The following is a 16,033-nucleotide window of genomic DNA, read 5'->3' as shown; positions in this document are numbered from 1 at the left end:
GTTTGCTAAAAGATGAGGTAAGAGTATAAAGAATTTGATTTTATATCAATATAGTATATGATGGTATACTTCTTCGTAGATTTTATGATCTGATGTCATATTTCAAATAGCGGCGTGTATAGGCCAATATCTATCACCGTTCTCCATATTTCCACTATACATCTAGAATTTTTGAGATTTAGTGCTGTTGTTGCTTTTTTGTTAATCATAGCGAATATAGTGAAGGTCAATCCTTTTCCTGGTGGGGGATCAAATCTTTCATAGACTATCGAAGTGTGAGGCTGTTATTATCATCATTATTATGATGATGATGATGATTATCGTTATTATTATTGATAAGAATATCATTATCATTATTATTATTATTATTATCATTATTATTATCATCATCATTATTGTTATCATCATCATTATTGTTGATGTTGTTGTTGTTGTTGTTGTTGTTGATCATAATATTGTTTTGTGTGTATGTTTTTCTTGGTTTCTTGGTTTGTAAAAATGAACAAAATATAATAGCACTATAAGCGAAACCAAACGAACAGCGTTGTTCAGGCGGCACTTCCACTTGGCGTGCATTTAGTTTTCACCAACGCGGGTTATAATACAGTGGCTTGCAGTCGAAAACTTCTTTTCTGGCGTTCGTTCATAAATCAAAGACCCAGCTTCTTCTTTTACAGTGTATTTCCTAAATTGTGATTCAAAATCTGTGCTGATTTTTTTTTTTTTTTTAAGAAATGGAACGTCTCCCATTCTCACCCACAGGCTAGTCTTGCACCAAGCTCTGTGGATTGGACTGCTAATGATTGGCAGTCCCATATCAAGAACAGTCCAGCCTTCCACAGCTTGCCTCACTCCATACTGCCCCAATGACTGTCTCATAGGTAGGCATTTCTACATAGCAGTGGCGGATCCGCAGAGGGGAGGAGGGGGGGGGGGGGCGCACCGGGCGCGTGCCCCCTCTTTATTTTTGGTTAAAACAAAAGAAATAAAAATAAAAAATGGAGGGGAGCGCGCGCCCCTTTAATTTTGCAAAGGCGCCTCCCCTTTACGGAATTCCTGGATACGTCCCTGCATAGTTATGTACTCACGTATTGTACGTGTATGGTAACAGGGGCGGATCCAGGAATTCCGTAAAGGGGAGGCGTTTCTACATAGCAGTGGCGGATCCTGAGGGGGGTGGGGGAGGGCGTACCGAGCGAGCGCGCCCTCTTTATTTTTGGATAAAACAAAAGAAATAAAAAGAAAAAATGGAGGGGTGCGTGCGCCCCTTTAATTTTGCAAAGGCGCCTCCCCTTTACGGAATTCCTGGATCCGTCCCTGCATAATTATGTACTCACGTAATGTACGTGTATGGTAACAGGGGCGGATCCAGGAATTCCGTAAAGGGGAGGCGTTTCTACATAGCAGTGGCGGATCCTGGGGAGGGGGGGGGCGCACCGAGCGCGCGCCCCCTCTTTATTTTTGGATAAAACAAAAGAAATAAAAAGGAAAATGGAGGGGTGCGTGCGCCACTTTAATTTTGCAAAGGCGCCTCTCCTTTACGGAATTTCTGAATCCGCCCCTGCATAGTTATGTACTCATGTATTGTACGCGTATGGTAATGGTATGACACGCAAGCTTTACTCTATAGTACGCCTATAAAGGCATTGTTTACCATTTTGCAGATTTAACAAAAACCCAGCTTTATAGTGCGTCAAAATACATGTAGTTCTATACACATGTGAGTTAGGGATGGAAATAACCAGTATAAAAAAGTTAAATCAGTATAATCAATGTTAAAGGTCATGTTTACCTTTGGGAGCAGTGATTTAAAAAAATGTTCAAGATATCACATTATTTTGATGCATTATGTGTAAGTCTGTTCGATCACAAAACATCCTACCATATCCAATTTCTTTTTACAATAAAGCTTAAAATATAATATGGAGATATCAGTATTTTTCTCAATAAACCATAACTGTAGACGGTTTAGTCTTGAAACTTTTTTTTATTATAACTATTGTTCACATTTTGTGTATTCAACAATACTTAACATCAATACGGCAATACGGATTCAAATTTTTACTGTTTTTGTTTCTGTCCCTAACTCACATTTCAGAACCATTTTAAAGCTTTTTTCTTTCATCTGCAAATGGAAATTATGCCTTTGAGTATTGTTAGATATACAAAATGTGAACAATTAAAATAAAATTGTTTCCAGACTAAGTACAGTGATGGTTTTGTGAGAAAAACTTTGATATTTCCTTATAGTTTAGGCTTTATTGCCCAATTTTTTTATGGCACGATGTTTTGTGATAAAATTGACCTACACTATGCATCATTATGTGATAACTCGAACATTTTATAAATCACCGCTCACAGTAGCTTTAATGGGCGTCGCCTGAAAATGCATGATCTTTGTTCACCTTCGTCGTCATACAGGAATAATGTAAGGTGAAGTGTATGCACTGAGTGCGAGGATGACCTGCATACTCAGGAACACAATGAGTCTTTCACTCAATCACCACAAAATGATTATGATATATTAAATCTCATTTGTTTATAAAAAAAAAATACAGGCCTTCATGAGAGATTATGATAGGAAACCATGTCAATTACAGAAAATGTGCATTTCCGAGAGATTTGGGAGATTCTTATCTATGAAGATGCCGACATGAGCAAAAGAGGACAGATTTCTTGCGGAAAGGAGATGGAACGTATTAAACGGTTACATGTCGTTATTCCGAAGGTTCGTTAATCCGAAAATGAAATAAGGTTTGTTATTCCGAAGGTTTGTTAGCGCGCACCATCTTTACATTTTCGGATTAAGAAACCTTCTTTCAGTTTCGGAATACCAAACTTCCGAATGACGAACTTTCGGAATAACACCAAAAATGTTCAGATTCAACAAACCGCTTTTTATCTTCGGACTAACGAACCTCTAAGTATAGGGAATTTGTGTGTTTCAAAATAATGAGCCTTATATCAATTTCAGATTCACGCGCCTTCGTAATAACAAACATCACCAAAGGATGATACAGCTGCCCATGATTCGTTTATCGTTACTTGTGCTCGTTTTGTGCAGCCTATTACCCCTTTGAAGACGACCTCACCGACAGTTCTGGCAATGATCATGATGGCGTCAATGGTGGCAGTCAACAGGTGACCTATTTTTCTGCCGGGAAATGCGGCAAGGCGGCATCCTTCAGCGGGAGCTCGAAGGTAACCGTGGATTCTCTGCGTAATTACGCTTGGGGGACCCAATTCAGCGTCAGCGTGTGGTTCCGTCGCACGGGCCAGTGGGGCAACTACCAGGGCATCGTCAACAACGGCTACCACACAGGCGGCAGCTGGGAGATACGGATGGGGCGGGAAAACAGCGGGCAAATGCTTGGAGGAGGCATCGTCACACCGACATCGAGCAGGACGTGGGACTACAGCCATCTCGTCGCTGCTCAGAACACTTGGAATCACGTGGTTATGACGTATGATGGCTCCACCCTTTGGTATTACCTCAACGGCCAGGCGCAGACTCCGCTGACCAGGGTCGGCCCGATCCTGATCCGGAACAGCCCGGTCACCATCGGCCAGGCTGGGCCGCCCATGGCAGGCGAGTTCTTCTACGGCCTCATAGACGAAGTTAAGATTTTCGGACGACAGCTGTCTGCTACCGAGGTGTTCAACATGTACGAGCACCCTTGCCTCTGAACAGTGGTGAAGCCATCTTCTTCACTCAATTTGCTTCATTGCGTTTAAAGTTTGTGAGGAATTAAATTTTGTCATTGATTTGGATGAAGAATAATCACTGTAGACACTAATGTTTCCTTATACCTTCTTGTGCAGTCTGTCACATAGTTGCAATGTAACTGTCACGCTGCTTTTGTTTTTAAATCTTTATTATCATATCTTCAGTTCTTGGTTGTAATGCAACATCGCCATCATGAGAAAAGGTTTGTTTTTATGGCGCGTTCCTAATTGTCGTGCCACAAAAGAACGTCTTCTCTAACAGTTCTACATCGGTCCCTGTTTGTTTTGTTCTTTATTTGAATGTTTCAACTTTTCACTTTCTGATAAACTTTGCATTCAAGACGTACTGGTGATTGGACGTATACGGTGTGTTACTTGTTGAGTTTTCTGTTCTATTTTCTATGTTGATTTGCGTATGACAAAGTGTTGACTCGCAGAGCTGTCACAAAGTTGAAATCTGAACATAATATATACATATGTATATATATATATATATATATATATATATATATATATATATATATATATATATTGAAACAAGGAAGGAAAAACTGACCAGAAACAATTGTAATAATAGTTTGGGACGAACACCGATCTAGGGCTTTCAATAGCTCAGTCGGTAGAGCACCGGTCTAGTAATCCGGAGGTCTCGGGTTCGAATCCCGATGAAAACCCATTTTCTTTGCTCAAAGTTTTCGCTATTTATTATTACAATTGTTTCTGGTCAGTTTTTCCTTCCTTGTTTCAAAATATATTACAAAAAGCTGCATCGCTTCGGCGATCCCTCACATTTATTCCAAAGTTGATTTACATCATTTGGGTTTATGTCAGGTTAATGTGTGTGTGTGTGTGTGGCACACATGCACACACTATAGCTTCTGACCACACGAGCAAAGAGAGTTAAGGGTTTGGGACGAATACCGATCTAGGGCTTTCAATAGCTCAGTCGGTAGAGCACCGGTCTAGTAATCCGGAGGTCTCGGGTTCGAATCCCGATGAAAACCCATTTTCTTTGCTCAAAGTTTTCGCTATTTATTATTACAATTATTTCTGGTCAGTTTTTCCTTCCTTGTTTCGAAATATATTACAAAAAGCTGCATCGCTTCGGCGATCCCTCACATTTATTCCAAAGTTGATTTACATCATTTGGGTTTATGTCAGGTTAATGTGTGTGTGTGTGTGGCACACATGCACACACTATAGCTTCTGACCACACGAGCAAAGAGAGTTAAGGGTTTGGGACGAACACCGATCTAGGGCTTTCAATAGCTCAGTCGGTAGAGCACCGGTCTAGTAATCCGGAGGTCTCGGGTTCGAATCCCGATGAAAACCCATTTTCTTTGCTCAAAGTTTTCGCTATATATATATATATATATATATATATATATATATATTGTGTGTTCAGATTTCAACTTTGTGGCAGCTCTGCGAGTCAACACTTTGTCATATACTGTATATATGTTATATATATATATATAAATATAGTTATCAAAACACACACATTATATTTCATTGCCACTAAAGCTGACAAAGTCTGTGAAGATTGATTTGATATCATTTGGTACTATTGGCTTAACTAGACTTTAAATGATGCTTTCAAATATAATCAATCACACCAGGATCCGACAGGAAGAGTATAGAAAATAGGAATATGACTATCAAAATATAAATAGTTTGAGAAGTCCACATTGGAGTCTATAGTTGCAGTCACACATGCGGTAGGATGAGACCTTCAAACACAACATTTCACGACATACCACACTATTATATGATGTCGTTAATTCGACTTTACATAAATCAGGGCTCCTGCATAAATCAAGGCAAGGAATAATGAAGTACTAAAATGATTTTTAAAAAAGAAGATATATTAGTTAGCGTAAGTCGTTTATGACCATCACACTCACATGTAAATCCGTGTGCACAGACATACACAAACGATACAATGTGAACCCGGTTGGAGATGTAAAATGTACAATCATCTAATGCGACGACTCTTTTGATGGAAAGAGTAAAAGATTGAACACGGTTTCCCGAATCGGATCGATTATTTAGTGCTTTTATGGAGCAGTTCATTTCCTTGAGATTGCAACAGTGTTCAAACGAGATTTAGGTTGATAAATGTTATCACTTCGTATGGTGTAATATCCCAATATCCATTTAATACAATTGTGTTTGAATTCAATTCAGACATAGTATGCCTGAAATGTTTATACGGGCATCAAAATCATAGAATTAGTGACATCAATTCACAATTTGGTAACAAACAAACAAAAAAAAAAACCCAAAAAACCTGTAGCTTCTTAAATACTGAGAAAATCGGGAAACGTATATTCATCTATCATTATCACATTTCTCTTGAAAGACATGCGATTTGTAAGAACGCCTGTATGTAACTAATGTACATTTACATTAGTGCAAGGTTGAATGCACGACAGATGTAGATCACGCGTAATGACAATGACCTTGAAAACAATTATTCACGATAAGTCATCACAGACTACCGCATTTAAACATCCTTCATAAAACCGAACATTTTCTCTCTCTCTTTTTATTTCAATTTAAGACTGGAATTCGGAGAGAAGACAGCAAAAAGTATCAGAATGTCGAGTTTGGAACAATGGGAAAATTTCAAACTTTCAATCAAATTTCCTTAATTTTGCAATTTTGTTGGATATGAATTCTGTGACAGCATCAAGGTACCGTTGTGACGGGTGATAACATACCTACACGTCATCAGACTCATATCTTATTTAAAAAGGAAATATCAGATCTCAACCAATACCTTACGTATATCTAAGCACCTTAATGTATTCGGTTAAACTATTTTATTGGAATGTAAACTCTGATAGATAGTCATTTGTCATATATTAAATTTCCATGGCAGTAGCGCTTGCAATCAGTAATAATCAATGATGAATTTATGCTAAGTAGACCTACTATGTGGTATGACAATATCATCACGTCATTTGATTTGCATAATGTGAGTGTAATCGATTTGCCTGTGTGGCGAAAATAAAGCATACTTGACAGGTTCAAGAAAAAAATATATGAGCTTTCTTTTTTTTTGGGGGGGGGGGGGGGAGGAGGGGGTTTGAATTTTCGTGAAACTTCTGCAGGTCCTTTGCTTTGTTTGTTCTTCTACATACAAACATAAACATGATAAAGGGACGGATAACGGTGATGGCGTTTCAATTTTGTGGGAGATATTAATGATAGATATTATACTAATATCACAATGATGTGCGACATATTGTCATGTCACAATAGACATGTCATACTACAACAGTAATAATCTTGACTAGTAGAAAAAAGCATTAAGAAGTGTGTTCAAGAAAACGCCATGCATCATTACCAACGATAATAAAAACACAACTGACGGCTGTACTCTGTCATGTCGGCATAATAACGAAATGAATTTCAACGGCAAAAATGGACTTGCAGCTAACAGCATTGATCTAACCGATCTGCATATTCGAAACTCATGAGTATAATTATATTACTCCAATTCCCGCGGGAGCACAACAGTGATCATTCTAAAGCACCAATAAGCCAGTTCGGAGTTCCACTTTGCGCATGAGCAGAAACAAGGTCATTCGTACCAGCAGGCGTGTTGTTTTTTAGATTCACTGGGATATGCATCTGTAATGTAATGATTATTCTTGAAATACTTATAAATGCTGCTTGCCAGCACATCCACCTGACAGCAAAAGTGGCATTTGGCAATATCAATAGAAAGATATTGTCAATACATTTAATGCAAAATAATGAAATGGATGCTTTCCCATATGTTAATTGATTGATCGTTCTGTCTACGCAAGTTTATTCTTTGTTTGAACAGATTGATGAATCCCATAAATTGTCATGTAGAGCTTATGCATTATGTCGCTCTGAAAACGAGTGAAATGCCCCTAACCGACTGAGAAAAGAGAAAGGTTATTCGGACCAATGTGCCCATGAGCTAACTATGAACTGACTTATTGTTATGTCTTGTGAAATTCTGGGAGTTCATGAAGTCCACCAGAATGCGCCCGCCCGCTTTGACGATACACACAGCCACACGAAGTTACATTAAGTTAAAATTATTGTAGTCTATAATATCTACCTTCCGACGATGATATGAAAGGAATAATAAATACTAATGGCCAAAAAAAAAATAGTAAATATTATATACCTCATATATAGATTCCTCTCATCTGATTGGTTAAAAGTGGAGACATGAAAATAGCTGTGCCCCATTTTTGATCAAAATGACGTCATGATTTACTGTGCCCGGGGCACAGAATCAACTGTGCCCTGTACGCTGTAAATAGGTTTGGAGACAGTCGCAACCCCGTGCACATACCACTCATATGTACGCACCAATGATACGACCGCCTCGCTGTCGATCAGCGTGATTACGAGTGCTGTAAAAGAGACTAGAATCTATATTTTCGGTATCTATATTTCGGAATCTATATTTTCGGTATATAAAACAAATAATGACAGCTTGATATTCGGGGCACAGTTAAAATTATAAAGGCCCTCGGTGATGTGAAAACTATAACTATGCCCTCAGCTTCGCTTCGGGCATAGTTATGGTTTTCACATCACCTTGGGCCCATAATTTTAACTGTGCCCCTCATAGCAGTCACTATTTGTATACTATTGAGCAATGAATAAATACTATCGACCAAATATGTTTATGTACAAACAATTAGGAATTATCATAATGAGGTGATGATAACACCGACTCTGTGTATTCTTGTGTGTGGTTGCGAACAAGATTATCATTTAGCGAAAAGCTACGACATTTTACAATTCCATAACTCTCTTCAATCTTAGGTCCGACCGTGGAGAAACTTTCATCGTTTTGTTCGTTCGACTCTACTCTCTATTTATACTTCGTTCGATAAAGCTTACAGGATGACAAGAATTTACATTCAGACAAGTTCGCACATCATTGATTCTTTGACTTATTATAAGCATTAAGACTCACTAATATCATGGGTACACGATAAACTGATAAAAGAACCCATGATAAAAGATATCTTCCACGCCCATCTATATGCTACATTCTCGTTGGCACCAAACACTTTCAGCGAATTACAAAATAAGGATTGTCAATGAATACCCAAGCAGAGTCGAGGTTTCTACATTAATCAGTGGCTTTTACCAAACTTATTCATACATCACATTATAGTCTAGATTTGGGGTTGCCGGAAAACTAGTAGTCTTCCACAATCGTGGACAAGAACTCCGTTGGAATTAAGACTAGAAATAGACAGATCATCTACCGGCCCAGATGCTTTGAATTTCGCGATTAAAACCCTGCGATATGGCAATGACCATTTGTCGATCATGTCGATAGTACATATTCCTTGCTGTACATCTCTGACAAGCACATACAAGGTATCTCCTCGAAAGCTTGCAGCAACATCAATTACGTCCATGTTCTCCCACAAACCGCTCGTCAAGCGGCCTTTGTTCCCACTGCAGTAGATGTAAACATCAGGGCCACGACCGTCCGAAACTTCAATGGCAGTAATCCCGTTTCCGAGTGCATGCAGAGTGCGAATCCGTCTGTCTCCAACGGGAAAGCCCTCATCTATTTTGTCCCCATTTGGTTGAAAGATGTCCACGTTCGATGACCCAACCACTGCCGACTGAATTCGTCCGTCCGTCGTCACGGTAACGGCGATATCTTTTCTTAAAGGAAATGGCGTCACAAGCGACCAATTTGAATCATGGACCATGATTCGCCCATTTGAAGTGCCACCAACAAGCCGTCCGTCCGGGAGTGACGAGCAGCTGACGATATCGATATCGACGATATTCTCCCGATTGCAAAAATTCCTCGCTTGCAGCGGGATGGCCCGGTCTAGCGTTGCCACATTCGCGACTTTCAAAGACTGATCACTTCTATCTTTGATAACCAACTCATTTTCTCCCATCAAACACATGAGCTTGGAATTATTGCTTACTCCCTCCAGGTTCAGAACGTCTTTGTCCCATAAACGACGACCAGCAGCCGCCATGTTTGTACCAAAAGCTATAAAACACAGTCCGCGCTGTGTCTGTCAACAGAGCAATGATATCGAGTATTAATCACATATCTGACTTTACTGTACTCTGTTTTGTTTGATAATGAAAAGCTGGTATGAGAAAATCTGGTCGTAGGTCTGTAGGTTAATCTACATGCTAATTAATTCATCATATGGCATTGACGCATTCCTCGAGTTCCAACGTAATTATGTAAATGGACTGGTTATGACTGTATTCATTCAGGTTTCGGAGGGGAAAAAAATCTTTACAATTTCTGATGGCGTACGGATTGTCTTGACGCGAGCTTTTCACGAAGGAATAAGACATTCTTGTGGATTTATTGGGCAATTTCACTCCACGTAAGTATAAGTACTAACTCCTCGTTGACTTTTGTAAGTAAAGTAAAATCAAACATGCAGAAAGCTTGACGTTTTTTTTTCCCTTTCGGGCATGAAATAAATAGTTATGGACTTCAAAGTTTGAGAGCTTGTCACAAAAGGGTAAAATAAGTAACAACCACATATGCAAGTTCAATGACAATAAAAATGTTATGATTATATAAATATAGTACATAAATCAATAGTGCCATGCATTATATTTGTGGAATTTATTGTGGTCCTTGAGAAAATAAAGAAATATCCTGACAAACTCAAAACATAATACACTGAACAAGGATGCTGACATACGACGTTCACATATTCCGGTAATCTGGTAAAGCATGGCAATGTAATTGCATTGCAAGCTCACCATTTTAAGAATTATGCATGCTTTCTTCTTTTGCTCTGCTTCCGTGAGCATCCGAACAATGCATTCTTATGTGAATCTGCTATGTCATCATCTTTCTTCACTGCAATTTGTTATGAATTTTGAAAACATTCTTATTATTCATCCCGATCACTGTAAATCTTGTAACGCTGTACCCAGTATGACTGATTTAGAGGTGTTCAATGCAAATCTATAAAATAATCTGGAGGTCTCCTGTAATGAGATATGATGTCATCCAATCACAATTCTCCCATCAACCTCCACTCAGAAAACAAAAACCTTTATCTAAATTTTTTTTTCTTCTGCATTGAGTTATCGTTGTGTCATAAAATCTTAAAAACGATTACATTTAGGCACAGCGGCAATGGCTATATCAACCAAGATCATGATTGAAATGATATTTTGTGTATGTGTGCAAACCAATGTGTGTGTGTGTGGGGGGGGGGGGGGTTGCAGCCTCCTCTTCCTCCCCCCCCCCCCCCCCGTTCCGCGGCGCCTGCAGTGTATTTCCAATCGCGACAAATACAATTGTATAATAATATCACTCACTGATTTACGAAGTTAAGGGCCTTATACACGAGCAAACGTATGCACTTAAAAGAAGAGACTTTCTGCGTCTATATCAACCTCGGTATATATACCATACCTTGTAGGATATAGCTACTTACCGTTACAATACTCACCAAGGCCTCTCATTACAAGTTGGTCGATAGAAACTGCTTTCGAGAGTAATGTATCAACCGCCAACACGTGCGATCTCGTGTCGGCTGCCAAGTACCTATGGCCTAAAATACAAAATGGCGTCCGTAGAAACGGCGGGAAATCCCCGGGCATTCTCAACATCAAAAGATATTTTGCTGTACGCGAGTTCAAGTTGAAAAAAGAGAGAGAGAGAGAAGAAGCGAAGTTGAGGCGCGGATGAATGGAGAAAGCGTGAGACCTTTGTCCTACCTTTTGTTATACTTGGTGGATATTCTAACTAACAATAATGGGATTGATTGTAGTAAGTTCGGTAATAATCACAATACAGCTGTGCTACATGGATTATGATACAGTAATGGGGAGTGAAAATGATAACAATGTCAAAGGTGTTTTGTTTCGTTTTGCGATATTATCTAAAGAACTTTGTACCTTTGTAACGAATGTGGGCTTTCCCAAACGCACATTAACAGTGGCGGATCCAGAGGGGGGCGCAACCGGCGCACGTCCCCCTTTTTAAAAACAAAAGAAATAAAAAGAAAAAAAATTAAATGAAACCCGGAAGTGGCACCACAAATAATTAGTTGCGCCCCCCCCCCCCCCTTTACAGAATTCCTGGATCCGCCCCTACATTAGTGTCGACATAATGATCATAATTAGGCCTTTGCATGACGTTTAACCAAGCCCCAGTCATGGGGCAATATTGTCGAACAGTCATCTGCTGAGTCGGAAACTCCCGAATCGTGCGAACATTTTCTGCTATCAAAGAGTGTTTTCAGTCTAATAGAGCTACTTGGTGCGAGTTTCTCATTGATGGAGCAAGACCATACCTTGGGAGGCGACGGAACGATTTCAGAGCGATAGGGGTACCTAGACCCCCCCCCCCCCAAGTATGGGAGGGGCATTCTCCTCCTCCTTCTAGCATATATACACTGTATCATGATGTATAATATTCTATAACGTTTTTCACCCTAAATATCTTGTATATTTTTGTTATCCCGAGGCACTCTGCGTGTCACTGGTTAGTTTTATAGTTGAATCTTATGACGGAAATATTATGATAGAAATGTTTTCATCACACACACACACACACATAAATAAATAAATCAATAAATATATATATACATACATACATACATAAATATATATATATATATATATATTCATAATATATATATATATATATATATATATATATATATATATATACACATAAATATATATATATATATATATATATATATATATATATATATATGCCACACGCCTACACACTGTCATTGATACATACATACCACCTACTTGCGTTTACATTGCATTTACTGCAATAGAATATACTGATGGTATCAATGGTAAATATTGAGTGGAAAAAGGATCTTATTTCACACAAGTCGCACAAAAAATAGTCTTGTAAAACTGACGAATACCGAGAAACATACAAGACTTGGAACACACATGAACACATTAAATAATTATGATATAACCTAAATTGTAAATATATAAATACCTTTATTTTGTCCAAAAAAAAAATCATCTTTATCAAAACAATCTGTATAAACATTGCAAACAACAGCATTATGATTTTGTGGTAGTAAAACATCTCATAGAATCAGACAATTAGGAAGTGAAAAGGATTATATACATGATAATTATTTATCATAGTCTCTCATAGAATAGGTTTTAATGTCTGTCATTTATATCTGTGTCGATGTAGAATCTCTAGCAAGTACAAGAAAATGTAAACACGAGAAACATTTTAATTTCTTAAAGGATGTAAGATGTGTTTCGTATCGACATCTTTAAAGTTTTTGACAAATCAAAAATTGTGAGAGACTTCAAATCAATGCGAATGACAAGAATATTCGTGTTTTTCGTGAGCTGTAGCATTTGCAATCATCCGAGAACCAACAAGAATTTGTAACAGCTTTTTGTCGATAAGTACATTGTGGGTTCTCGACCAGAAATAAGCACATCTTGATAAGGCACGGCGACTTATATCTTTTATTAGAGTGCATGTATATCGACGCATACGGCGTTCACAAACTCACATTTGGAGATCATCTTCTAACGGTAGACAGCAAGACACTTTCAGAGTTCATTCTGCCCCCTTCTCCTCAGCGATGGGGGGGGGGGGGGGGCATTTCATCGAGTGTTTTGTAAATGATTTTCACTGACAAATTTGCTCTCAGCAAATCAGATGCAAGGATTTCAGTAGCTTAAAACAGAACTTTGTACTTGTCAGTGACTGTCAAGTTTCATGTGACGCTACCCAGAAGAGACTCTGGACAAATCGATATTTTGATGTCCTTATAAATAAATGGGAGAGGTGTGAGGTAATTAAACTGCCACAATTTGATTGGTGTATGTGATTGCGACTCATATCACAGATTCGTTGAAACATGTGAAACTTTTGAGGTCCCGTAACATTCTTATTTCACGCGTCATTTTGATGAAACTTCGGCAATTCGGTTTCCCTTTATTTTAGTCTATTAATTAAGAACTTACCGATCTAGAACATGGTTTAGAATTGAAATTACTGTCAAATAACACGTTTGCACACTTTACTTCTGACTGACAAATTACCCTACATCGACATTATGTACGCACCGATTATTAGCCCTGATTACTTACGTCGCTGTAACGCAATTTGTTAATCAGTTTCACTAGAAACAAGTCGACACAAATTGTTACATTAATTTGAACAGTTTACGTCGTTTACATTATTTCACCAAACCACGGTAACAGCTAAGCCTGTAATCGAGGCACACTCGACAGGGGTGAATTAAATCAAAACATGATGTGAATCGATTCCGCAGGTCCAAAGTTATTTTCAGTATTAAAAGAAGACCTTTAATAATATTTCAATCGGGACAGTATGCAGTGGGTGTCAATTTGTCTCTCAGTTTGGTGATAGGAAGTCAATGTAACCTGTAAACTGAAATTCCTTCCGTTTTCAAGGAAAGCGTTGAAGTGTCTTTCAGAGACCTTGTATAGAAAAATAAACAAGCAAACAAACAAACAAACGCCACAGTGTCAGGAAGCCACTGTAGAGTTTGTTTCCGAGTGCAAGGATGTATCTGTCCGCAATTTGCAATACAATACCGTGATACGGTAGGATGTAACAATGATGATTAAAAGGGCATTCCAGACGATTTATATACTGTAATGTTACATCATGTTGTAGATAAAGTGCCATGTAGAGATTTATGGAATTTATTGTGGTCCTTCAGCATATATACTAGTAAACGAATACTTCGAAATACCCCAAACCTAATACAACCATCTAACAAGGATGTATCTGTTCGCAATTTGCAATACACCGTGATACGGTGGGATGGAACAATGATGATTAAATGGACATTCAAGATGATCTTTATAATTTCACATCATGTTGTGTACATAAATTGATGGACAGATGCCACGTATATATAGAATTGTGAAATCTAAATTGTGATCCTTGAGCAGATATTAGAATACATGCACTTCACAAAACCCAAAACCTAATACACTTAACAGGGATGACGATATAGATATATTCCGGTAATGTATAGCAATGTCATTTTATTACAATACCACTTGCTTAATAAGTTGACCTGTGTAGAATTTATGCAAGTTTTCTTCTTTTGTTCTGCTTCCTTGAACGTCCAGTTATGCATTCTTATGTGAAGCTGCTATGTAAGGCGTTTTCACATCGGCCCGATAAAAATCAATGCTCGACATATTTTTCGCGATCGCAAATTAGCGAGATATTTCATTTAATATTCACATCAGCCCGAAGAGAATTAGCCCGATTTTTTTTTGAGCTAATTCGACAGCTGAGCATGCGCAAACAGTGTATACCAGTATACCAATAGAGCATTATCGTTTTTTGTTTTTCTTTATCATATTATCAAATAGCGCGCTACTTCGTGATCGGGTTAATTTCCCAAGTCAGAAAATAGCGCACTATTTCGAAACATCGGGCTGATGTGAAAATGTCTAGTGTCATCCTTATTCATTGTGATTTGATGTGAATTTTTAAAACATTCTTATTCCTCATCCCATCATTATAAATTCTGAAACTCACAAAGCCAATAACCAATTAATAAATGTTCACGTGAAAAAATTATCTTAAGGTCAAAAAAATATATTTTTAGGTCTCTTTTCACATGTTTCATGCGGGATCGATTTTTCCATATACATCAAGTGAACAATTTATATATTATACATATATGACCCCTCGACGTGTTTAAATTGGGTACCAGGAAAAAGAAGTCCGTTGACCACGTGACCACTTCTCCTACAATATATTAATTTTACATCCGTGCTTTTATTTTTCTGGCGCTATCATTTCTATTTAGTATGTGCATTTGCAGGTAGGCTAAATTTTACTGGTAACACAATGATCCTTGTTTGAAGAAAAAGGTAGAATTTCAGATTCAATGTTTCCCCTTATCAGCATATGATTACGACAGAGACACTTTATCATAATAATCATTGCTCTATTATATTCAGGTTAGCATTTAAAGACATCATAGGCCAGCTAGTCACTTCATGTTGTTGTGGGGAAAAAAAAATATTGACAGAAAACGAAATGAGAGAAAATTGAAATTGTTGACAATCTGTTAATAAGTTTTGCCCATCATTAAACTCCCCCACACACATCCGAGCATTCATGGACGTAAAATCTTGTCAGGTAGAAAAACACCAAAAACAACGTAAGCCTCTTTGCTATATAAGACGACAATAATTCAGCAGTTTTACAGGCCCTTCAAGCCAGCAGAAAATCGCTACAAGTATAGTATGGTAAACGATATTCGTTGAGATGTAAAATGGAGGTTGG

General features: G+C 38.1%; 1 protein-coding gene across 1 annotated transcript; it reads left to right on the top strand.

The window, feature by feature from the left end:
* Positions 1-3,687, top strand: LOC140243090 (uncharacterized). Its single transcript, XM_072322824.1, has 3 exons — positions 1-17; positions 763-881; positions 3,065-3,687. Exons 1-3 carry the CDS (start codon positions 13-15, stop codon positions 3,685-3,687), a joined length of 747 nt encoding a protein of 248 aa, XP_072178925.1. The 5' UTR covers positions 1-12.
* The last annotated feature ends 12,346 nt before the right edge of the window (positions 3,688-16,033 follow it).

Source organism: Diadema setosum, chromosome 19 (assembly GCF_964275005.1).
Source record: "Diadema setosum chromosome 19, eeDiaSeto1, whole genome shotgun sequence".
NCBI classification, from domain to species: Eukaryota; Metazoa; Echinodermata; class Echinoidea; order Diadematoida; family Diadematidae; genus Diadema; species Diadema setosum.
This window is presented reverse-complemented; position numbering and strand designations above follow the sequence as displayed.

What these genes read in the sequence shown, in the direction of transcription:
- LOC140243090 (XM_072322824.1), top strand. An exon ending in CCCCAATGACTGTCTCATAG is followed by an intron (nt 882 to 3,064) that starts GTAGGCATTTCT and finishes CGTTTTGTGCAG; the next exon opens with CCTATTACCCCTTTGAAGAC.